At 35.2% G+C, this 26807-nt stretch overlaps 4 protein-coding genes across 4 annotated transcripts; 2 read left to right on the top strand and 2 right to left on the bottom strand.

The window, feature by feature from the left end:
- Nucleotides 571–3555, top strand: LOC18784380 (isocitrate lyase). The gene is made up of 3 exons (XM_007215245.2): nucleotides 571–778; nucleotides 1482–3084; nucleotides 3184–3555. Exons 1-3 carry the CDS (start codon nucleotides 749–751, stop codon nucleotides 3276–3278), a joined length of 1728 nt encoding a protein of 575 aa, XP_007215307.1. The 5' UTR covers nucleotides 571–748; the 3' UTR covers nucleotides 3279–3555.
- Nucleotides 5694–9938, bottom strand: LOC18784038 (syntaxin-132). Its single transcript, XM_007217687.2, has 13 exons — nucleotides 9628–9938; nucleotides 8677–8787; nucleotides 8334–8390; nucleotides 7858–7906; nucleotides 7479–7567; nucleotides 7308–7381; nucleotides 7166–7208; nucleotides 7019–7079; nucleotides 6870–6895; nucleotides 6707–6784; nucleotides 6514–6594; nucleotides 6368–6433; nucleotides 5694–6252 (listed from the first exon to the last, which is right to left on the bottom strand). The coding sequence occupies exons 1-13, from the start codon at nucleotides 9643–9645 to the stop codon at nucleotides 6088–6090; spliced, it is 918 nt and encodes a 305-aa protein (XP_007217749.2). The 5' UTR covers nucleotides 9646–9938; the 3' UTR covers nucleotides 5694–6087.
- Nucleotides 10987–11562, top strand: LOC18782624. Its single transcript, XM_007217343.1, has one exon. The coding sequence runs from the start codon at nucleotides 10987–10989 to the stop codon at nucleotides 11560–11562; it is 576 nt and encodes a 191-aa protein (XP_007217405.1).
- Nucleotides 18721–20162, bottom strand: LOC18784217. Its single transcript, XM_007215915.2, has 3 exons — nucleotides 19507–20162; nucleotides 19255–19326; nucleotides 18721–19115 (listed from the first exon to the last, which is right to left on the bottom strand). Exons 1-3 carry the CDS (start codon nucleotides 19897–19899, stop codon nucleotides 18966–18968), a joined length of 615 nt encoding a protein of 204 aa, XP_007215977.2. The 5' UTR covers nucleotides 19900–20162; the 3' UTR covers nucleotides 18721–18965.

Here is a 26807-nt window from a genome sequence, read left to right as displayed (position 1 = left end):
GAATGGGAGAAGCCTAATTATGCTACAATTTTATCTGGTTCGATCTTTAGTCAACATTCATTTATTTCGATATCGAAATTTTCATCCCTTGGTCCACATTGATGGCTCGATATTGGGTGTCTCATCTGAAACAAACCAAAAACATTGGTCACACACACACACACACACACAAACTTTTGTATATGAGCATCAAAAGAAATAATAACCAGCTAAGATTTAGTTCATATGCAGAAACCAGAAAGCAAATTGAAGAATAATGAAAGTGGCCTATCTAGGCACATCTGAGGCAGTTGAAGAACTAAAGTAATAATAAAAAAGGCAAACAGAAAAACAGAATCAGTTACTCTCTTCTTTTATCATGTTATAAAAAATAATGACATCATCCAAAATTGGAAGAAGAAGACAATTAAGCATGGTGACTCAGGATTGTTAGAGAACTAGTGCATGCCATCGCCCTACGTGCCTGCAAATGCAGCTCCCATGGGACAAGTTTCGCTTTTTTTCTGCAAGATAAACAATGAAATATATTTATTACATGATAAAAATAAATATTTAATATTGCGAAGCACTGTGGAAATTTCTTGGATTTTGTTTCTTTCTTATCCACAAGGGTAGAGTTTTAGCAATGTCACAAGAACTTGTTACCTCTCCCCCGCCGGTGTTATAAATATTGGGACTTGGAAGAGCTTTCTCATGAACTTCTCCTAGTTGTTTCACAAAGCTTTCATACCAAAAACAAGTTCTAGCCATGGCTGCATCTTACTCAGTGCCTTCAATGGTAAGCCACGAACAACCTTTCTCTCTTTTAATTTTCTGTTAGTTGTGTCCTTGCTTGTAGTTCTCTCCTAGGATTTGCTAATTTTGAGCTATTTCTGTACTACATTATAATAATATTCAAGCACTTTTTCAGTGTTTCATATAATTGGTTTTCCCTAGTTTCAATCAGTCTCTTCATATTTTATACTGAGGATTCAATCAGTCTCATCACCCAAACAAACTTCTATACATCTGGCGCATTGCAATCGGCTCTCACAGTAGTCGGCGATAGGTGTGAGACCTACATTTTTTGTAGGTCCCATACCTTTTCTACTACGCTGGGCGTATAGAAGGAGCTAGACTCTCTAATCCGGCCCAATGTTATGATTAAAAAGGAAAGAAAATTCGACCTTAAATACTTAAGTTCTCACAAATGGCCTATTAGCATGCATGGCATCAATTGTTGCCATTGAGTTATGGATATGTGGGTTAATTTGGTCCAGGAGGAGCTTACCATTCCTAAAAAGTTGATAAATTTGTTAAAAAGTGAGAAGTATTTCATTGAAAGATCATGTACCTATATTTGCATGTATCTATATGATATGTATGCACTTGATGTTGTTATGAAGAACCGTAGATGGAACATAAATTAAAATGAGTTCAAAATTAAGCAATGCAAATTGCTTTTCTACATGTTTGTAACTATGCCGGAATTTTGTATACAGATAATGGAAGAAGAAGGAAGGTTTGAAGCCGAGGTAGCAGATGTGCAGGCATGGTGGGGCTCAGAGAGGTTCAAGCTAACAAAACGTCCATACGCAGCTAAAGATGTTGTGGCACTAAGAGGGACCCTTAGACAAAGCTATGGCTCAAATGAAATGGCCAAAAAGCTGTGGAGAACTCTCAAAACTCATCAAGCCAACGGCACATCCTCAAGAACTTTTGGTGCACTAGACCCTGTCCAAGTCACCATGATGGCCAAGCATTTGGACACCATTTATGTCTCCGGTTGGCAATGCTCGTCTACACACACCAGCACCAATGAGCCTGGTCCTGACCTTGCTGATTACCCCTATGACACCGTCCCAAACAAGGTGGAGCATTTGTTTTTCGCACAACAATACCATGATCGCAAGCAAAAAGAGGCGCGGATGAGCATGAGCCGGGAAGAGAGGGCTAGAACCCCTTATATTGATTACTTGAAGCCAATAATTGCTGATGGTGATACTGGTTTTGGTGGCACCACAGCAACTGTTAAGCTTTGCAAGCTTTTTGTGGAGCGTGGCGCTGCTGGTGTTCACATTGAGGACCAGTCCTCTGTGACCAAAAAATGTGGTCACATGGCAGGGAAAGTGCTTGTTTCTGTTGGTGAACATATTAATAGACTTGTGGCTGCAAGGTTGCAATTTGATGTCATGGGAACTGAGACTGTCTTGGTGGCTAGAACTGATGCAGTTGGCGCTACTTTGATCCAGACCAATGTGGACACCAGAGACCATCAGTTTATATTTGGGGTAACAAACCCGAATCTCAGAGGGAAGAGTTTGGCTACCCTTCTAGCTGAAGCCATGGCTGCTGGAAAAACTGGAGCTGAGCTGCAAGCCCTTGAGGACAATTGGATTTCAATGGCACAGTTGAAGACATTTTCTGAATGTGTCACAGATGCAATTAAGGCCATGAACTTCGTTGAACATGAGAAAAGGAGGAGACTGAACGAATGGATCAACCATTCTAGCCCTGATAAGTGTTTGTCAAATGAGAAAGGCCGCGAGATTGCTGAGAGGTTGGGGCTTAAGAACCTCTTCTGGGACTGGGACTTGCCTAGGACCAGAGAAGGGTTCTATAGGTTCAAAGGGTCTGTGATGGCAGCTGTTGTGCGTGGCTGGGCTTTTGCTGATCATGCTGATATTATTTGGATGGAGACAGCGAGCCCCGACATGGTTGAGTGCACCCAATTTGCTGAGGGGGTGAAGTCTCTGCAGCCTGAGGTCATGTTGGCTTATAATCTATCACCGTCTTTCAATTGGGATGCATCTGGAATGACTGATGATCAAATGAAGGACTTCATTCCAAGGATAGCAAAGTTGGGGTACTGCTGGCAGTTTATAACACTGGCTGGTTTCCATGCTGATGCGCTTGTGGTCGACACTTTCGCAAAGGACTATGCTAGGAGGGGAATGCTGGCTTATGTTGAGAGGATCCAGAGGGAGGAGAGGAACAATGGAGTTGACACACTTGCTCATCAGAAATGGTCTGGTGCTAATTTCTATGATAGGTACCTTAAGACTGTCCAGGGAGGCATTTCTTCAACTGCTGCTATGGGCAAAGGCAAGTCATTCTAAATGTTTTGTTCTCTTGGTAAAATGAAAGAGTGATTAATTACATTATTGACCATCATTGTTTCATTTTTGTTTTCTTCCTTTGCAGGAGTGACTGAAGAACAATTCAAAGAATCATGGACCAGGTCAGGATCCACAGATCTGAGTGAAGGAAATGTTGTGATTGCCAAGGCAAGAATGTAAGAGACAGAGAGAGAGCCACTTGAATTGAGTTTGGTCCAAGCGTACTTTGGGACATTATCCAGCTCATATATTGTGGGAACTGGGGTAGAATAATGTGCTGAAATAATATGATATAGGTGATTGAGACCTTCTGGGTAAATTTTTTTGTTTTTGCTAGCTAGTGCATTCTAGTACTTCTTTTATTAGTCTCTAAAGTGAGGACCAAACTTGTTCTTGTGTACTGTAATGGGATATTTTTTCCTTTTAAGTTTGAAATGTATCCTTCCATTCCTATTAATTCCTCTGTTTCCTCATTCTGTTTGGTGAAGTTTTTTAAAGTAGTAACAGTTCCCCTACTTCCTCCCTACAAGAAAAACTTAGTTGCAACGGGAATAGCAAAATAATGCTATTCCCGTTTCATGAAAGTCTTTCTCCCTCCTTACCCTCAAAAGAATCAGGTACAAGGAGTAAATGGCTTACAAGGCATGCTGGGTAGGAGAAAAATCATGAATTTTCTCTTCTTATTTCTCATAATTTACTTGGTTGTTTTTTCTGATTCTAGTTTCAATTCTGATAACTTCACAGTTTTGTGTCTGGCCTCATCAATCAGCTGCTATTGGCCTTCATCAAGTATTTTTCTTTCTTTTCTACAGCTATTAAGTAATTCTTTTTCCTTTTTCTATCTGACATGAATAAAATTCAGAACTTACCAAAAGAGTAAGCAGCTCATTATTGAACCCCAACTCTGCATTTGCTAATCCTGCCTGAATTTCCTGAAATCAGTTATGCAATTCTTTGCTGTTTTGAAGTCTCAAACAAGAAGAAAAATATGATGATGGGCTAAAACATGGGAATCAAAACATGTCATGCCAGCCAATACACCATCTGGCATTGTTTCTGAATAATTGTGTCTTTACAGAACCAATTCCTCTTCCCCTCCCCACCAAAAGAAAAAAGAATAAAAAATTACAGAGAAAAAGATGCACCTTGTAATTATTGAGTAAAGATAGGCTGAGTATCTGTGATGAAAGGAAGATTGGCAACCGTGCACTGCTTAATTACTTCTTCCATGGCTTCAGAATGGAGAGCACAATGATGAGTGCAATAATCAAGAGCAAGATTATGGAAATCATCATGCATTTCCTCGACTTCTTTTGCAAGCTCTTTGCAGTTTGTAGAGCATCTGTCCCTGATTGTACATGGTCCACTGCATTTGTCACCTGTGGACCAAAGACAAATAATACAATTTACTCAATGAGTTTTTTTCAAATTGCACCAGAGTAAAGTTAGACCTGTTTAATTTTATGAGAGGCAAGGTAAGCATGCATTAACAAAATTGCATTGGATCAGACCAAAAACAAAAACAAAAATGCATTGGGCCAATGTCCATTTGAAGTTGATCCAAAGGAGGGACATTTCTTATGTCCTCAACCCAAAACAAGCCCTGTTGGTAAATAAGCCCAAAGCAACCCAACCCAATATATCATCAATCTCCAAAATCAACCTCATCCCATAAGGGAAGAACAAAACCTAAGATGTACCTTATAAGAGGGATATAATTAATCTCCAAAACCCACCAAATATCATAAATGAAGAAGAAAACATACAATCGATCTAATTTGTAATTTAGGTGTAAAGAGGGGTTTCAGTTAAAAAAGATAAGTATATATTAGCTTACATGTTAAACTATCAATGCATATTAAATATTGTAACCTTGGTTTGAAATCTAACCACACTAAAAACCTCTTAACACCATATGGACAGCCACTGCAGGGTTGAATTGGATTGGTTATCTTATAATAGGAAGGAAGGCAAATGAAGGACAATAACTGCTGGGTTAGAGGTATAATAGCCAAGGCTTAGGTTAGAATAAAGGGGGTTGAATTCTCGCACATTATATGCAACTTCTCTCTCACAACACACATACAAGTCTCACTAGTTTATAATGAAACCTAAATCCACATGGTGAGGAAAAAAAACGTTACATATAACCGGCTCGTACAAAAATTCAAACGTTGAAAGATGTCACTAGGTTGAACCTGGTTTGGGTGGAATGGATTTGTTAGCAGTTTTGGAAGTAGTGGAACCTAGGGTTGGAGCCCATTTTCATTATCTTCAATATCTCCAGAAGAAAAGGCAGGCCATTTTTGTCAAAAGACTACACAAGGGTAAGTGGATACATCCAACCTGCAGGACGTTTAGCCTCCTTGAAAAATAATCATATATAAAAAGACTTTCTGATTTTGATTAATGAAAATCATGAAATAGAAAGTGGCGAATTGGCATATGATAACACACTGATATATGAGACAAAATATAATTGCGTGTAAATTTTAATAAGTCTTTTAAATACGATGAAAATTTTGATTTTAATAAAAACAAAAACAAGGTTATAAATTCCTTTTGGTTGCTAATAAGAATAATATTTAGATAAAATTAAATATTAATATAATCCATCCTTTTTTATATGTTAGGAGAATTTTATTCATTGATACATTTTTATTAGACATGACTCTTGTCCATGCATTTGAAAGCAATCCCTTTGATGAGGACAACCTTACAATCGTTTTCAATTCGTAGTATGAAATGCACACCACCATGAATAAACCAAGCTTCAAAAGAATACACACAAAATAAAACATTTAAAAGCCAGAAGAGAAGAAGAAAGCAACATAAAAACAAAAAAACAAAACCAAAAAAAAAAAAAAAAAAAATCAACAGAAAAAATCACAACTAAACAAGTAAGACACTCAGTCCTCACAGAGGTGAAACTGAAAATAATAACCCATCTATATTACATGGTGAAGAGACAAGGGCAGACTCAAGCACCCTAGCCACTTTTCCATGGTTTGAGGACACTGACAACTATAATAGCTACTATTATTAAGAGAATAATGATGGCAATGCACATCCATTTTCGGGAGTTCTTCTGGAGTTTCTTTGCTTTTTGAAGTGCAGTGTTCCCAGATTGAACATGATCGACTGCATTCGTAACCTGGACAAGATTCCGATCAACACATAACGCAAAGCAATACACAATTACACATGCAGCGCAGACATATATATGCACTTGTGAATGCATGTCTAAGGATGCAAAGTTAGAAGTAAACCTGAGTTTCAATGTTGTCTAAAATCTCTCCTTGAGCCTCAACCAAGACTGCCATATCGAGGTAGATCTGAAAATTTAATAAAAAATCGTATTAGAGAAGGTTAGTTTCAGCTGGATGGGCCAAACGTCATGGTATAACACGCATACCTGATGCAAGTCAAGAAGCTTTTTCTCAATTTCTTTTACAGTGTCATGCCTCTCCTGAATTTCTTCCACAGTATTTAGCACCTGGAATCAGAGTACCGTATTTAATTCTCATAGTTTCAGGCTAAACTTTCCCAAGTGGAAAACAAGGGGAAACATAGAATTATTCGAATAAGAAGAATCAAAAGGAGTATACCTGTCCTCTTCCCATTTCTTGAACTGCCTTTTGGAATATTTGCTCACTATTTCCAGTTTCTATCAGGTTGTCAATTGTCTAACATGGTCAACAAAGTTGGCAAATTAGAAACACTCTCGAAGGAAATTGGACCTAAAATTCTAAAATCAGCAATTGGGCTCACCTCCTCATCTGGTCTGGTTCCCGTAACTGCAAGTGCAATGTGTAAAGATATGATCATTCATCAAAAAATATGATGATAGAATTATAACACCATCGTCTTAATATATAACTTTTATACTCTAATTGCTTGTCTTGAAGAGGCATTCAAACCTGTAATGACTCTTCTCTCCACAACCTCACGATATTCATCTTGGATTCGTTGTCTGAGGGTCTGGAATATAATACATTGGTGAGAAGAAAAGAGTGGAGGAAAATGAGCAAAAGAATAACAAATAGAATGTGTAGGTATACATATACCTGAAACTCAATCATTATCTCCCTAAACTTTTTTGTCAAGGAACTGCCAAACAGAAAAGTAGTTTACAAATCAAATCATTTATGATTAGCCTATAGAGAGTTAATTACTCTAAAATATAATATATAAGCACTCTAAACAAACTTTGTCATGTTCATTCTTGATCTGTCAACGCCTGTTCCCTTCTCACATCCAGGCTTTTGTCGGTTGGATAAGTTCTGGAGAAAGGACAAGGGAAGTCATTAGATAGCTAGAAAACAGCTAATTAATATAAAACAAAGCTGGTACATTGAGGAAGAATTGTTAAAGTATTACATCTTTGCTTATTGCTTCTAGTTTTGTTTTGACACCACGTGCAATCTTTCCCACTTCATCAATATCTTTTTCCATCCGCTTTTTAATTGCTGAAAGAAGGATAATGGTGTAAGAGTATTGCAGACAGAACAGAGATAAACAACATCAGTATAATGCACCGTAAACAGTTAGCAAGAATTTTCCCCACGTTCCAAGTAGTCGGCCAAGTCTGCTTAGAATTGCTCCCAAAAGAAAACCAAAACAAGTTCCTAGCTAAAGTGATCCATGCTCTGCTACGTGCTGATTCACAGTTAACTTTTTGTAGAACAATAGTATTGATGAAATTGCATTTTAAGGTGCAAGCTTTTCAAACTATGGGTGAGTTGGAAATAGCTTATACCTTTCATGGCAGATGCTTTTGTAACAGACTTCGACTCCTCATTTGCATCCTATAAAAATAAAATAAAAAATCCAAAGTAAGTTTCTAGTTGCTGCCTTACACACACAGAGTTGAAATTCAACTGTCAAAATGAATCCTAGCACAAGCACAACAACATTACTTAGTCTTGACCATATTGCCAACTATGTTCATAGTACAAAGTGTTAGGCAATTGATAAACAACACGTCTGTCAAATATGTTTGGTGCAGATGTGAATGTTCTTTTTTTGAATAAGTGAATGGATTTGTTAAGAAAGCAAAATTATCATTGAAGAACACTGTAACTGTACAAGAGGTCAGAGGTTTCAACATAAACACCACAATCAAATACAAGATAGCTATATCAATACAGAACCAAAGCCAATGAAACTTAGATAAATCAGACCCCAATTCCAAGATTTAAAAAGATTAGAAGCTTATAATACAAACTAACGTACCTTAAGTTTTTTTAGAAGTCCGGAGAGCTTATCCACCTGTTTCTCAACCTCTTGTATCTAAATTACAAAACAAAAAACAAAAAAGAGGAAAAAGTAACTTGAGGAAGTGTTGACGGAAAAAGAATAAAAAGCAAATCTTAACCACATAAACCAATTGTAAAGAGTTTAAGAAGAAAACATAATACATGCATTTCATTAGGGATTTCTTTCTTCCTGCATCACTTAATTTCTATTACGTCTTAAGAAAAAATTCACACAAATCCCAAATAAACTAAACGGTTTCGACTTCCAGTTTACATATATGTAGTCTGCAACCAAATAAAACTTTGTGGATAGGAAAGACCTGCTTATTGAAAGCATCCATTCCTGTGTCAAAACTGCTAGGAACTGGCCTTCCCATTTCGATATCATTTGTTCCGGAAGGCTGAGCTCTTGCATCACCAACAAACGAATCCTACAGTAGAGCACAATTACACAAAATAAGCACTGATTCCAACACGCTGAAAGAAAGAAAACACAAACTATCTTTTCACGAAAACCAAATTCTCAAAGGATGATGCAAAAAACACTTACAAATAAACCAATCTGTTGAACGCAAATTCAAACGCAAATTCAATTCAATTTGTTTAAAAAGTTTCGGGTGAACAAGGTTTACTAATGAGAAAATATCTGATTCCAATCGTATCATCGTTGTTAAACAGAAGCAATAGATATAAAGCCTTTTATGACAGAATCAGCAGAGTCTCTGGTCAGTTGCTAAGAAAACTCTGAAAAACAAAATCATACATCAAAGACTTTTGACTTCGAGGGACCGTTGGAAAAAATGCATCACTAAAACTGAGAACTCTGTTCTTTTCTGTAAAAAAAAAACAGTATGTCCCCTTTAAGTCAGTCATCTCATCAACTAAAGGGCAAAGTTAATATCAGTAAAAACTCAACTTTGAGTGATCTGAGATTCCTCTAATACAAGATTCATCTTAAATTACAGGTGGGTAATATCCCAAAGTTTAGAATTTACATGAAAATCACAGATAAAATTTGCCAGGCAGTCAAAAGCCAATCACCAGTAAAAAGGGTACCAATCCAAACCAAACTGCACCAACCCAGTTCTTAAGCAAAGCCAATAAACCCAAATTCAAATACCGAATTCAGAACCAATAAACCCAAATTCAAATACCGAATTCAGAACATTTAAATCTTACTGACGAAATCCAATTGTCATCCAAGACAGTGCAAACTAACTGTTACTGCAAAATAGTAACAGTTTATGAATTTAATTAAAAAACCAAATTACCGTAAGCAGGTCGTTCATCTTGAACAAAATCAAAAGGTCTCAGAGAAAGAGCGCGCGCGAGAGAGAGCAAAGTTGGGAGATTGTGGAAGAAAGAGAGCTAGAAGAGTGACACGGTCGTTGGCTTTGTTCGTTGGCCGGCGATATATCGAATAATAGAAGAGCCAAATTGACAGACAGACAGACAGAGAGACAGGGAGGCAACCCACACGCTCACACAAAGGGCGTTACGTACGAATTTCAACAGTAACTTTACCAAATATTTTACGTTGTTAATGTATACAACGAGCTTCGGCTTCCTGTCCGACAGTTTGTGTTTGCCAATGTTTAATGTTTTCATTTTTATTGAAAGCCAATGTTTGATGTTTCCTTTTTTATTTTTTATTGCAAGCCAATGTTTGATGTTTGTGAGCTTATGCAAGATGTGATTAGGTGAATTGGTTAATATAGTGTGTTGGTCTTCTTATATTTGAGTTTGATTACCTCTTCATATATATATATATATATATATATATATATTTTATTGAAATACCTCTTCGTATATTAAAATAATTTAAAATACTGCTTTGTGAAAATTTGGCTTTCGCCACCTAAGAAGTTGGTTCCACTTCCACAAGTTTAAGAAAAAAAAGGGAAGGTTTTTTTAATGTCTTTTCTAGTCAACAAATTGTATTCCAATTAGCTTAATTGGTGCAGTCTATTGCTCGCACATGGAGATGGAGGAGAGTTGCCCTTTACTAAATTATTCAAACTTATTTGTAATTAGTGTGTATGAAAAATCTCCCTTTTATTTGTAATTTAATAAACTATCGTTTGTATTTATAAAATAAATAAGTAAGGGAAGCAATAGCAGCCCAAAAGAACATAAAAAACGGGAACATTTATCTGGGCCTAAAGAGCACAATTCCAAGCCCATATCTCATGCACCTACTGACAAGCAACTTTCCTCTTGGATCAACTTTTCTCGTGCCCAATTCATACCAAATGTTCTTTTATAATATTTTCTTGTGTCATGCATAGTGGATGTCAAGCATTGAACTCTTGGACGTCCTCTAGGAAGACTTCAATTTATAGGTCTACTGTCCTGCGTTTAAGTTTCGACTGAAAGGCTTATCTCTTGTCATTGTCTAAACTGAACATCCATATTTAGCATGACAGCCAAATTTAGCATTCAACTTTCATTTCTTATAGAGAGAAACAAAATTCAAGAATTAAATAAGAACATTAACACAACCTTGTATATTCTTACCTCCTATATATGATCTTCATCAGTATGAACTTAATTACTCTAATCACCAACCATTCCTGCTAATTAGGCCTGTTATCAAGGTTTCTGAGCCTCAATTTTCTCAGAAATCCAGCATGACGACCGGCAAAACCCCGCGCAGAGGCCTTAAAATCTGCTGTGGTATAACAGCAATTTTCCTAGTTATTGTTGTCATTGTCCTCACAACATTATCACTCACCCTTTTGAAGCCTAAAGATCCCAAAATCAATGCCAAGCCAGTTGGCCTTGAGAACATTCAGTTTTCTCTGTTCCCAAATGTGACACTAAATGTCACACTAGGCATGCTTATTACAATAGAAAATAGGAACTATGGAAGCTTCATGTACAAGAATTCCACTGCTTATGTTCATTATCGAAACAGCGTCGTAGCGGAAGTTCCAATTGAAGGAGAACTTGTGCCTGCAAGAGGCAAGATCAACACGACCACCTCTGTGGATCTAAATGCAGAGACCCTAATATCAAATCCCAATTTCATTGCAGATGTCACTAGTGGGAGCTTGAACATGACCTCAACTGCTAGTTTACATGGGAAAGTGAGTTTGCTCAAGATCTTCAAGTTCCCCGCCACGGCTTTTAGCACGTGTAACATCTCGTTTTTCATCCTAACTAAGAGTATTGATTCTAAATGTGCGTCCAAAATCAAGTTATAAATGTTTACTGGCATTTGTCATTCAAATGAACCCAGTTGCTCATCTACCATTGTAAAGTACTTTCCAGTATGAATTAAAGATGTGGTAAATTAGACTCAAAAGCTTTCTTCTGTGGTAAAAAACAGAACCCAAGATTCACAAATTGCAGCCTTTAGAGAGTTACGGCTGTCAAAAGTTTTGAGTACACATATGCTAATTTCAACAAAGAAAAAGTTTGATTGGGGAAAAGAAGATTTGCGTTAGGCAAAGCCTGATATTCCGTAATCAAAGTGGATAAATTAAAGGCTGGTGATAAAACATGCATGAACTTCACCTTCTTCACAGAGCTATGCAACAAATCCATCTCAATCCTCCACTGCCTCCTCCAACTTTTGTCATCACTTTAGGACTTCAAAGAGTACCCTAAAGTTAGTACCTAGGAATTGGGAGGAAAGAAAACTCAGTGAGATTAGTTGGACGTGGCCAATTAAAGACAAAGACATCAAGAGTAAAACGCAAAAAGAAACAAATGATACGTCAAACCGTCCAGCGTTATGGGCTTTTTTGGCATTAAAAGCGTGCATATAATCTTCCTATTATCCACAAGAACAGCACATATCATCGTAATGTTAGGTAGCATCCAATTTTTTCTTGTGCCTGACGCACTATGTTAGATTCTAACAACGGATACAATGAATCTTTTATTTTTCTATTAAAACCGGTATAAAAATAATATTTTCCAAACTCTATTCCATGCATTTTTTTTCCTTTCTTTGCACCTGTATCAAGAAAATAACCATAACGAGAATGTTATAGTTGTTGACTAACGACATAGATGTATCAAAATATTGAAATGTTTCTGAGGTGGAAGAAGCACACCTGTGACTACATTGCTCTTCATTCACACGTCATAAGCACAATTAGGGCTTAATTGAGTGGAAAATGAAGTGAATGTAGACTAAATTTTACACTTATATTCCTTGCAGGCCGCCTAAGATTTTCTCTCTCTCCCTCTCCCTCTCTCTCTGTCCTTTATTTATACACAAACACAAATAGGAGTATTATTTTATATATGGTTGCAGAGAATATAGTGCCGGCAAAGGAGAAACTTTGCTTGCTTACTATCCAATGTTTGGCTTGCTAGAAAAGCAAGAACATTCACGGGACAATTTTAAGGTTGCAGGATTTTCAAGCTCATGTTGAGCAAACCAAATGTGTCCAAAGTCTCAAATTCTTCTTTTTCTTTTTTTAATTTTTGTTTGTTCACGGGACTTAAATGGCCATCATTATTTTGTCATCACGGGGTATGTTATGTGTTACCATATTAGATAGAATTTGGAATATCGTGTTCGTGTTAAAGTCAATGCAAAACCGAAATACAAGTAACATTTGGGTGAATGAATATATTTATATGGACCAAATGTGAGGAGGCTAAGAGTATCTCTAGCAGAGTTGTTATATTATGATTTTTAGTTATTTTGGCTAGAATGAGGGCAAAATGCAGCTCGACTTGCTATCTAACTCTCTATTTTAGAGAACTCCCTATTTGAGTTTGGTGGCTCTCTATGTTTAGAGCACTTCCAACGGCAAGGCTTGCTCATGCAAAATGCCCCCCTAGCCTCTCAAAACCCATCCTAGGGTGCAATCAAGCCTTGGTAGGAGCTAGGCCCTATCAAGCCCAAGGGCAAGACTTGCATGGACTGCTGCTTGGGCAAGTTGACCTCATGTCCATGTCAGTGTGACGTCAACGACCAATTTAAATACAAAAAAAGTATTTGAAAAAAACTAAAATTTTTTTTTTTTTTTTCTATAAATACCTACCCATATTCTTCACTTTACACACCAAAACTCCATACAAATCCCCCTCCTCCTATCTCATGTGAATAGTAGTTGCTCTTGGATTTCCTAAATTGATATGACAGACACTATTTACATGAATAGTAACTATTGTTGCCTCCCCTTGTCTTTTGTCATAGAAAATTGGGGAAGTACTCTTAGAGAGAGGAGAGAGAAATTGAGGGTTCTCTATTTCTTCCTTTTCTCTCTCCATAAGTCCACAACACTCTCTCACCTTTTATTTTGTTGATTTTTTTAATGAACTTTTAATTTAGTGTGGAGGAGAGAAATAATAAAATATTAGAGATTAGCCAAAATAGAGAACATTATTGAAAGAAATATATTTTTTTAAAAGTAGTTTTTTATAATAGCTTTCTAATCATTTTAGTTAAAATTTGACGAAAATTTAAAAACGGTCTTGCTCTAAGGCATGATGGCGGCACATGTCTAATTCAAATTGGTCTTCAATTCAATCAATGATCATTTACTCCATCACGAGGTGGTCCCTGTATTTTCTTCCGTTAATTATTTTTTTTTTATAATTTAACTTTTCTTAATAATAGATTTGTTTGCTTATTGCCGATGAATTTAGTTTGTAGAAAATGACCTTCATTTATAGATTTGTAGTCTCAAGTTTAAATATCATAGTACTAGTGATTAATTTTTAATAAAGTGATACGATTAGAATAAAAATCAAGCAGATCAAAGATGAGAAAAATCAAGTAGAGAATTCGGATCTGTGTGAGAAATCTCCCCCCTCTCTTCTTAATTTTGGAAGAAAAAAAAAAAGGAAGATTTGTTTGTGTATTTATTTTTGCAACGGATTTATTTGTTCTTCTTCTTCTTTTTTTGGTATTGACCTGTCAAGCAGACAATTGCCATTCCCGAAAATCACGCGCAGTATATAATAGGAGTGAGTAACCATCTCAGGCAGTACTATATTAAGGTCCAATTATTTATGTCGGCCGGTCTCAATCATGCAAAATCAGAAAATCTTCTTCTTCAATTTTTTTCTTCTAAGGTACTTCCAGAACTTATAGAATAAGATTGTTCTTCCATACACACACTGTGGATAGGACAATTTGATTAAGTTACTGACCCCAGATTCAAAGAAAATAAAAATGGCAAAAAAAATAGTTACTCAGATATTTTCAGATCATAACACTTTGGTAACATATCTAAAAAATCATATATAATGAGGAGCCACTAAATCATTACTAGGAAAATATTATTTATTCATTTTTATTTTTGTTGGAAAATATTCCAAATTCAAAGATATGCTCATATATATACAGTCTCTCTCAAATAATTTTATTTGAGTGATACCCTTTAGGGTTCTTTACGAATTTTTTTTTCAATGATTCAAAGAATCTATTTTTTAAGTCTACATTCATAGATCATCCTTGCAAAAAATTAGACAAATCAGAAAGTGTTTCAACATCCAATTGTGTCCTATAAAATCAATGAACACGGTGCTTCAAGAAAATACTAAATTTCAATAATTCAATTGAGTGGTCAAAGGATATTGGATTCAAGTGATTTTTTTGTAGAGATGATCTTTGAATAATTATCTAAAAAAATAAATGGTTTGGATAGTGAAATACATGCGAAGTGGGCCCTACAAGCAATGGCAGAGCCAAGATTTCACATTACTAGGGGCCCTTCGTAAATAAAACATGTCTTCTCTTCATAATTATTGTGAATTTCATATTTTAACTTGGTTAAATACTAATTTTATCATCTAATAAAGACTTAAAAATTAATAATTTATATTCCAACATAGAAAAGAAATAGAAAAAAAATTATTCATAAACCGCAATATTAAGGTACCCAACTCATACATAAAAAATGAGAAAAATAAAAGAGGAAGAGAAAGAGAAAGAAAGGTTAAACTTTAGGAGTTTTTAGCGCAAATATCATAAACTAACCTAAAGATTTAAAGAAAATGAGTAGAAGGGAGATCAAAAAAATTTATGGTTAATTTGTGAACAAAAAAATTTACTTTATTTTAGAGAAAATATCCTAAAACTAATCTAATATATTGTAATATTATATATCATATATAATATACAAATAGAACATCTAAAAATAGAGTGGGGCTTGGGACCACACTGGTCCCATGCTGGCTCCGCTCCTGCCTATAAGGGTGTCCCTCAAATAAGTTTATTTGAAGGATCCATCAATGGAAGCTTTAGCTCCATCGAAATTATTTGAAAAATAACTTGTAACGTATAATGCCAAATTATTGTTATAGAGAATTCACATATTAAGCCCAGAAGTTCAAAAACATCAATAACCATTAAAACGAAAACTGATGAGCATGACATGACCGCAATGAGTATTACCATGAAGGCACACAGAAACCCAGTTGAACTACACTTTGCTAATGGAAACTGCGTCTATATTCAGGCAAGCACTCCAATATCCATTCTTTTTTTGAAAAAAGTGAAAATTGCTATTCCAAATTAAAGCAGTGCCGAAAGAAAAAAAAAAGTCTTCTAGAACACATGCATGCTTTGTTTTTATTCCTCGTGACGTTGCTGCATGTTTTAGTTAACTGACTTAGACCTTTGATCTACCACCCCCACAAGTTGAAATCGCATTATTATTAGTGGTCGCTAACTATGTGATTGGCCACCTAACTTTGATTTGCATGCTAATGAATTTGAAGGCAAAATTGAACACATAACCAAAAAGATTAAGATAATTGTCTATTCGATTAGACGCTAGTTTTGATGCTTATCTTGAAAATTAAACCCAAGATAAACTAATGGGGTATTATTGGATTGGTCCAGATTTTTAGTGTGCTCCCAAATAATCTTATATTCAAGCATCCATGTGTATGAGTTTTCCTCTTTCATTTCTAACTTCGACAACAACAACAACAAAACTCATTTAGAGGGTTTCAAAAATCCATAATTATTGATTTGTCTCTAACCTAATCCAACTATCCACGAATAGCAAACCTTTTCTCTTTGGTCCTTTTTGAGTAAACAACTAACTACCCTAAGCACTCTTTCATCAACAATATAATTTGCACAATATTATATGCAAAATTACCACAACTAATTCTAGATAGTTGTATATATAAATTACGTATAATTTCATACAAATGGTGAGCCGTATGCTTCCAAGGAGCACTGCTCATTATCCACAACCCTCTTCATTTGGTGCATATTTTTCAAGAATTTCTTCACGTATTGGTGACGAATCAAAGACTTAATATTTACTTCATTTGGGTCTTCGTTGCCACTTCGTTTTCCCTCAATTCGGTGCTTGAATATATAATTTGTCATATATGGTGTTCCACAATCCATTGCCATCATGATCAAATAAAATTCCTATCAAAGTACTCGAGATCAATTTTCCTTTTTCCTCTAATATTCAAACTACACAATATATCATCATGTGGGAACTTGTAGAGCATTTGACAATACCTCACCATGTTGGACTGTCAAGAGAGAAAAGTGATTCTTGACCGTTCTAAGGAAAGAAATATAGCAAATTCATGTACATTATTTTCAAAATATTCGTAGAATTTAAGTCATTCAAATCATCAATATAATTATATCTAGTTATTTCAAATTCATCATCGAGTTTTTATAGATCTTCCAATTATTAATGTAGACTTGCTTGGTTCAATTTGTACTTATATTTACGCGATTACTTGTCATTTTTCTTGTAGTCCCTTTTCTTCTAAACAATTAAACATGGGTGTCAAAATTTTGTATATGAAAACTACTACTTATTTATGTATTATATGGACTAGAATCTAGTTTAATTAAACAGCACTAATCCTGGTGCATAGTCAGTAGAGAAGGTATTATCCATTATAATCAAGTTGACAAACGCATCAAGAACCTTATATTATCCCACGCTATAGCACTATAAACAAGTTGACGTATATGCACCATCAACCTTCTTCTAGACTAGAACGACAAACATCCCTATAGGCTGTGGCTAAAAGTGTCAATTAATACCCACTTTTGGGCATCCTTGCGGATAAAAAAACACCATCAATCATGTCTTGTTTGGTCGCAAAGAAAATAAAATTAAAAAATCTATCTTTTTCATGGTATAAACATGTATAACTTTCTTAACTAATTGTGTCGTTCAAATATGCTCTGTCATGTTAGACTAATAGTTTAAAATTTTTAAGTTTTTAGAGAATTAGTCAATAATATATTAAATTACACTTAAATCGACAAACGTCACAGAGTCCTTTTTCTCAAAATATATATACAAACAAGGCCGGAACCACCCTTAGATTAGGGTGGGTTCCATCCCAGTCTAAATAATTAGATAAATAAGACTTTAGTGTTATTTTTAGGAAATTTAGTATATTTGCCCACCTCATTCCTAAAAAAAAATAGTCTCTACTCCACCATAGCATCTCCTTAAACCGAAAAAGAAATATTTATAACCCACCCGTATGAAAGTTCTTGGTTCCACCCTTGTATACAAAGCAAGCACATTGGTAGCATCTTAATCTTTAATTATGCAGAGAAGAATCAGATGGAAAAAGGTTTAGAAGAGGGAATGTCATATTATAGAAAGAAAGAGTCAAAGGCCAGCAGCACAAGAATAAATGGTGGGAATATAGCTGAGCTGATCAATGTTTCTAAACAAAAACTCTACGCAAGCAAGCTGGCTAGCTCTTCGTATGAATGCGGTCTCTCACCTGCCTTTAATGCTCGTGCACATGGAGGGGTCTTTGTGTTGCAGCCGTTTCTGAGTATTTTTTTATGAATGAATGGCCTGCTAGAGGTTGAAGATGAATTAATATTAAAACCTATCAATCTACTTTCTTTCTTTTTTCCTTTTTTTTTAATGTCTTGGTACCATCTATTTTATATTGTTTGCTCTGAGAGTACAAGGAACTTACATCCTTTAGGATTTAGTTGTTACGATTCTCATGCCCTCTGCATATATAATGTCTCAATAATTAGGAACCAATTATTATTATTATTATTTAATATTTATCTTTATAATAAGAACTATTTGAATTTTATTATATGGTATTTTGTATAAATATATATATATGGATGAGTCGATGTAAAGAAATGTAGCAAGGGGACGCAAAAGGCCGGCCTTAAGCAATTTGCCTCGCTTGTTGTTGAGACACGTTTGATCTCCAGTCTTAAGCATTTCTTCCAAATTAATAAAACTGTTTACCAGTCTTAGGTTAGCCACCTCATGTAACTTTTCAATTAGTTTTATAGATAATTACGTAGTGATTGTGATTGTTTCTTACCGAACACCGACCACAGAACATCAAACACATGCTTATGCTATCAGAGTGTAAATATATCTGGACCATACAATTAGTCAAAAGAACAACGGTTTAGACTTGTTTTAGCAACATAAGCGTAGAATCTGAAAAGAGAACATTTTCCAATTATTTACATCTAATAGGTTCCTTTGTTAACAAAGCCAAGTTCTTGTGAATACATACGAACGGGAAGATATGATCTGGAATTTCAAAAGCTATACAACATTCGTACAGATGGATCCTTTAAACAGTAAGTTTGGCTACAACCAGGAGAGAGATTGAGATGGAGATCCTTCATTAATTGACAAACTTGAAATTAAACAAGATAGTTGGCTAACAAGGACATAGGAACCAAACACAACCCTCTTTTCTTTAAGTCTGTGCTGTCAGTTTTCCCACAACAATCATTAGTCTTTTCATGATCATCTGCCTGCTCCAGTTCCGCAAAATGCTCACCCTCTTTACCCTACAAAACCATCAGGACCAAAAATATATATATATATATGTATATATATATTGTTATAATCAACCAATAATTAATTACTTTCCCAAGAAAGAATTAACGGAAGATATATTAAGGGGGAAAAGAAAAAGAAAAGTAGTACCAAAGAATTAATATTGATATGATGATCATCTATCTTTCTGGGATTTATACCAACTGGTCTCAAATCACCAATCTATTAACAAAGATGACAAAAGACCAGTCAATTGCCAAAAACTAAAAATACTAAAGGGGAGAGAGAGAGAGAGAGAGAGAGAGAGAGAGAGAGAGAGAGAGAGAGAGAGAGAGAGAGAGAGAGAGACAACATAAAAATCGAAAAGGGAAAAAAGTAATTTGTATGTGTGGCTCATCGGACCTTGGGACTATTAACAGGAGAGCTAGCAGTATCCTCTAAATCATCACCAGAAATCTTTTTGGTTCTTGTTTTCTTGAAGGTTAATTTCTTGGGAAAATTATTGGGTGAGCCCCCAATGGAATTAGAGCATGCATGTTGGTTTTGGTTGTTTTGGGAAGCTAATTTCCATGCAGCACCAGAAGCAGCATCAGAAACCAAAGAAGAAGTGCAGCCAAAACTTGAGCAGAGACTTTGTTCCTCTGCTGCTGCTTCTCCTTCCCTGTTGTTGTTGTTGTTGTTTGAGAAGTCTTCAAAGTAAGCAGTCCAACCACTCTCCTCCTCAGTGCAAGAGTATGTGGTTTGCTTAGAAGGAACAGCTTTGATCAGAGATGAATTACAAGATTTCTCCATCATCAATCAAATGCTTGCACAAGGAGAGGCTGCTAGATTTGTTTTGCTTGGTTTGGTGGGTTTTTGAGGGACTTTCAATTCTAAAAGAGTGGATTTAAATTTATAACTGAAAGAGATGATTAAAGAACGGAGAAAAAGAGGGAACCCATCATGTAAGAATCTGAGTGTGGGCCAGAGAGAGAGAGAGAGAGAGAGAGAGGAAGTTAAAACCAGCAGTTGCAACATAAAACCAAGGCTCTGAGAGAGAGAGAGAGAGAGAGAGAGAGAGAGAGAGAGAGAGAGAGAGAGAGAGAGAGAGAGAGAACGTGCAAGGAAAAATACAGGTTATATGAGGGGGAGGAGTTGACCTTTGTGGTTGTGATCAAATGGGATTTTCACACCAATTTTAACCATTTTTTCTTTGTTATGACTTGTGGCTTCATGGATTTCAACTAATCCCAATTAATGAGTCAATAGCCAACCAACAACACAAAACTTGGACTGCAGGCTACATAGACTGGTTCATATAATAGTAATATATAATGCTACAATTTAGGGCCTTAGAATTGAGCTTCAATCATGCAGAGCCCAAGCTGGAAATTTGGGTCTTGAAAGTTTCAAACCAACTGATAAATTCATGACCAGAATAAATATTACCAACTTGAAATTTGACAATCCTATGCTGGCCCAAATTTGACTGGCACTTGATGACTTATCAACCACCTAGCCAAGACAAACACCAATAGTTTGGTCATTTGACTCATTTCATAGCAATCCATCAAATTCAGAGCCAATTTGACTGTAAAATATTCAAAATCTGTTCAACTCACCTGACCAATCCTCAACCAATCCTTACAAAAGTTCGTGTATGTGTTTACTTTTCAATTCACCATTTGGTTATACGTTAGGCAGGTTCGCATACAGATACAGATCGTGCCAAGGTGTTGGCAAATCCTCAAGGTATCTGATTACATGGGCCAGAATTTTCTTGGTCAGCGGCGCCTCATGACATAACTAAAATGATATGACTCTGAATTTTCTAACCGTCTCTAGACGTCAATATCAATTAAAACTCAATCAAACCAATCATGCTGCCAAACCCACTTCACATCTCTATAATGGCTAATTATATATATATATATATAAGCGATAGTCTAAACTACAAAGGGTAGGGGGTTTCTTACACACACTATCAAGATGCTATGAAAGTTCGAACCTGAGACAACTTGTCTGCAAATCAAGTCCATTTTTCACTGTGCTAAACCTTATTGACAGTTAATCAAGCATTACACAAGTTTAGGATGGTGGGACAATTAATATTGCTTCTACTGGTATATGTTCCAGAAAATTTCTATCTTCCTCCATCATATAAGAATAATAAATACAAAGAAAAATTCCTCATAACAAACATGTGCTCTGCTTATATATAGAATCTGGGATCGTTTGGTGACAAACAACCAGTCGAAGTAGTTTTGTTTCATTAGAGACTTAAGACCGAAATATCCATACCATACTTGTCCTCTGCACAACAACAATTGGCCATATATATATATATATATATACATATATACATCATTTAGGCTTGGCAGTTTAGCAAACAGGCAAACCAATACCGTTAACCAGTTCAATGTCTCAGCATCATCATATCAGACAAAAACATGCATGTTTTCTGGCTCACTGTAATTCTGGAAGGTTCCCAGTTTGGCCTTTTGGATGCATTCACTTGAATGTAACCATTACGCCAAAAAGGATAACCATTTCTTATAACAATAGATTTGATTGAATCTAATATTCCCATCCTAATACAACTTGAGCTGAGCACAGATTAGTTTAACATTTTCGGCTTTTGTGGTTTAGTTTTGTGAGCATGTTCAGAGAAAGTTTGAAATTTGAGCAGATTTGGAACTTTGCAGAGACATGCAGCAACATTTAGATTAAAATGTTCATCATAATTTGGCCACCTTATTATCTAATTTGCTTTAACCTTCTTCTATATATAATCAAGTTGCTCCTTCATGAAATTTTTAGTTCGTTTGTGCTGCTGACAAAACGCTTTGTCTACCAAAATGATATACAGATACCCAGGGATCAAGAGTCAACTAGGGTTATGAAGAAACTTTGGCCCATCACAACCTTTCTTTTTTATTTTGGGTTATGGGGAGGCCCTAAGGCCATAAGGCCCAAACAACAAATAACATTATTTTCACATCCAAATAATTGAATCCGTTTTACTGCAATAACTATAACCATTGTGCGGACAACTATTTGATGAAAAAAGAACATGAAACCACATTTTCCTTCATTTTTTGATAAGGTTTTAACAAAGCCACTAAACTCAGTAAGTTTAGTTGTATGTTTTCTTCGCCATTGGTGGAATGAAAGTTTCTTATTTGATCCAAATAAAAAAAGAGCATGAAACCATCTCTCTATATAAAGTTGAAGGGTTAATTTCAGAGGGAATGAAATGTGTTCTTTTCTATTTCTATGGAAAAAAAAAACACATTTAAAGAAGTATGTATCCCATCTCAAACATTAAACGGTATATGATTTAATGTTCATAACTCTTTAATTTGAAGTACTGATGCATATAGTATGCACGTGCATTGCTATGCTCTTAATATCCAATAATTTAATAGATGTGTGCCACCAAAAAAATCAACACAACATTATTAATATACTTTGTGGATGTGTTTAATAAGATGGATAGGGTTTCACATTCATATCAATCTGTTTTTTTTTTTTTTTTAAAAGGACAAGCGATTGGGAGAGGGAATTTACACAAATATTTATTAGTGTATGGAGGTTTCGAACATCTACCTGCATAAATAGAGGTAAAAAAGCTCAACCAACTGAGATATACCCCACTGATCATTCATATCAATCCATTAATGCTCATGTCTCTTAATCAACTTTTTATTTTAAATTTTCAGTACAAAGTGAAAACAACATTTCATACTACAATTCATGCATGTGACAAAAGATACACCTACAAGGCATCATTTCTACAACAAATAAGAAAAATTGAGACAGAGAGCACCAAGTATATATATATCAAGTTATTTATCACTTGAGACAAATGAAAATGTGTAACAAGACCTTTTCAGACAAACGCCAATGACTCTGGAGACTCTGAATTACTGTACAAGGGACCCAATATATATATATATATATATATAATCCTTTTTTATTAGTCTGAAATCCAACAAGAAAATCGCTAAAAACTATCAGTTTGGCTTTTTCTTATTAATGGTGATCTGAAGCTTCTGCAAAACGAAAAAGTATATATTTAGGTTTGACTTGCTCAATTAATAGAAGACATTATTATGAGCAAGAAAAGATAATTGAAACCTTCAATTGCGCTGATGGAGAATAGTGGTGGCTGACATATTTGGGAGTGCTTTTGGAAGTGTTAAAAGTGTTTTTTGATGTTAAAAAATGTTTTTAATAGTGTTTAGCAGAAAAGTTTAAAAGTGCTTCTAGATCAGAGAAGCGCTTTCTGGAAAAGCACCTGTTATGTGCTTCTTCAGAAAGCACTTTCAATTATTTTTCTAGAAAGCTCTTATAGAAAAGCACTTAGATTCTTATGAAAATTTCAACATTTTATAATAAAAAAGCTTTTACTATAAGCATTTGTAAGTATTAGTGCTCCCTAAAAAAAGAGTCCCAAACTAGCCCCAACACTCTAAATAGTAAAGAGCTTGTGCTGAAGCTTTCTTACTTTGACCTCATCAGCAAGAAACTTAGAAAAAAAAGGTTGTTTTCTTCTTTGGTTTACTCTCCAACACACGATCTCGACTTTTGGGGTCAAATGATGACCGAAGAAAAAAAGCCAACTTGCCTTTGCCCCGAGGTACATGACAGCTGCAGGAGAGAGCCCATGGAAGGGCCAAGATACAGTTGGGGTATGGCCCTGATATCAGCAGCAGGACCTACAAGAAATGGACATGGCTTCTTGGCAGGACCTGCTGCGTGCGTCTGGTTGAATATTGTGGCAGATCATGATAGGCACAACACATAATTCATGGATCAAGATTCCTATTTGCTTCGTAATTGCAACTTGTGATTTTGTTTTATGGATGAGGAAATCATGTTGCTTTGCTTCAAAATACTGTATATAGTATCTATCTCTAAGTACGAAAAACAATATTGTGAACAAATATTCCAATTCAAGGAATATAACTTCTCTCTCTCCATATATAACAATAATAGAGTAGTTATCTCTATACTTAAAGTCAGAGTTCGAATTTCCGTTCTTATTATCTGATAAACAAATATAACAACAGTGACATATTACGAATGATTAGTTATTATTTATATAATTATTATTATCTTGCGTTCCATCTGAAATGCATCTAAGTTATATTTTAATGCATTAGCCATAAATCCATAAGAGAATTATGTATACAACAGAATGTCTTTTTGCCTGGGAATGTTTACATTGGAATTTGTTATCGTTTTAGATATCTAATTACAAGAATAATCAATTCTTATCGATGGACACAAGAATGAATGAGTTTTATGGATTACAAAGCAATTCCCTAAGACCCGAAGGGAATTACTGATCACAAGATCATGTGCTGCTAAAAGGAGAGTTAAAAGAAGTGCAAAAAAATAAAAGGAAAAGTTGAATACATTAGTTACATAAATAGACAAGGACTGTGGTGTAAATGGCACCACGTAACATCTTGTATGGGCAGGACTTGGTATCATTGCATCACAATTTTTTTTTGTTTATATGGCCATAAAAGGTATATGTAAATGTGGCATGATCATGTGATATCCATTAATTAATTATCATCTACAAAATTCCTTCTGTTAGTTTGTGGTCCTTTGTGTGGATATATATGCAAAACCCTTTAAATATAAAGAAATATTCCAAGAATTGGTTTCATACTTTGACTATAGCTGGACCAGCACAAACCTTTACAGATATAAATTATTAAAATATGTTTATAAAAGAACAATTAACGACGGGTCTAGTCCGGTAGAAAAGAGTCTTAACTTGCAGATCATGTTTAAATTCCATGACATCTTAGTTGTGTATGTGTGAAACCTTCTATTGTTTAGACTATCGCTTGTATAGTTTTATCTTCTTCTTTTTCTAATCAATTCAATATTAAAGGACCAATACTTAATTGAACACAATCCCATCTCCAGATCTTCATACCATACTTCAATAGCAGTGTGAGTGCTATCGTGTTCAGGAAAGCTGAAACAAGCTCTTGCGGTAGACGTTCATAATTGTGAACCTGGCCACGTCCTAATTAAATTCTAAAAACGACATGTTTTCTATATGTATACACGTATGTATGACAATGATATACAAATTTATTAATATTCAATTATAAAAGTACACGTGGTTTCTAATTAATCATCTTAAAATTATTGCATATAATATAATTAATTAGCAGGCCTCATACATCATCCTCTATTAGAATATGACGCAATGCACCAAAGTTGTAAAAATAATCGGTTTCTTTTATCGAAAATATGCTTCATATTAATGTAATTATGTATGCGACTATATATTACTCTTTTTCATGTATGCACCAAAGTTTTACCAAATTGTTGTTTTCTTCACCAATGGGTAACAAAAAAATTGAGGAAAAATGTTAAAATACGTAGCTTTTTTTATATAACTAAAATGTAAGTATTTTTAACATGTAACAAACTTGATCATTCGTTATCATTTGTGCCATGTACCCTAATCTCATTAATGCAATTGCATTCTTAGAATCTTGTTGTTGAAACTTTAAAATAAATTATAAGAAATTAGAAAGGGAGGAGAGAGAGATGCTTGAGCTATGATTTCCTCTTTGGCTACGTTTCCACTAACCCACCATAACATTTCTGAGGTTTAAAGGGAAGCTTAAAAAGGAAGGGAATTCCTGAAAAGAGAAAACAAAAAAAACAAAAAAAAAAAGATGATTGACTGAGTGGGACAGATGAAAGAGACAGGGAAGCACCTAGACCGTCCGATGAGGATGGAGCAACAAACGTGGACCATAGGATTAGGGGGCCAACGTTTCCGTGTGAACAAAGAGGGGGAAATTCTTTGGCGCTAAATCAGGGTAGGTGTCACCATCCCATGATAAGGTGTTGACGTGGATTGGTTCAAATGGTCAAAAACAAAATGGACTTTATTCTTAATCTCTGTCTAATAGACAGCTTATGGATTTAATAGTAGAAGAAGAAATGGTACGAAGTTAGAATAGCGAACCTCTTGATACGTTTTGGTGTCTGATTTCTACATGTGTTTTGGTGTTGGATCTCTACCATTATTTTTTTTGCGGTTTCTTTATGTTTGAAATAAGTTGTAGAGACTCTTCAGATTTTGTGTAATTTTCACCTATCTTTTTATGAGAGTTTTTCACCTCTCTTTTGTGAGAACTTTTCACCTCTCTTGTGTGAGTTTTCTTTGCATTGTTATGGCTTATTTTTTTCAAACTTTATATCTTTTTGGTTGCTATGAATTTGCACTTTTTGTTGGGATATCTATGCCAAAGTTTCTTTAATCATGCGTGATCGTTAGTGGATGAGCCCTATATTGTCTTAATTTTAATGTTAGATTGCTTCGTTATTGTAATGACCCTTTGTGGCTAGTTTGTATTAGTCCTTTTATGACTAGTGAATTTTTTAGTTGAATTATGAATGTAATCCTAGAATTTCTCAACAAAAAAAAGTCTCCCCTACAAGACTGCACTTTATTTCATTCAATTTATAAAGTCTCTAAGCTTCTCAACAATATAAGCCTTTAAGACAAGTCCAAGTGGCCTTTAAGACAAGTTCAAGTGGCAAAAGAAAGTGAGATAATAAGTTAGAATTCGAATAAGTTTGGTTCTCAAACAAAGAAGTCGTAACAAGATACAACATCAATTTGTATAGTCCCGATCTCTTGAACTACAGGAGTCCAAGAGATTATAGTCACCCAC

This window comes from Prunus persica, chromosome G3, assembly GCF_000346465.2.
Source record: "Prunus persica cultivar Lovell chromosome G3, Prunus_persica_NCBIv2, whole genome shotgun sequence".
NCBI lineage: Eukaryota > Viridiplantae > Streptophyta > Magnoliopsida > Rosales > Rosaceae > Prunus > Prunus persica.
Note: the sequence above shows the minus strand (reverse complement) of the source record. Positions and strands in the feature narration are given on the sequence as shown.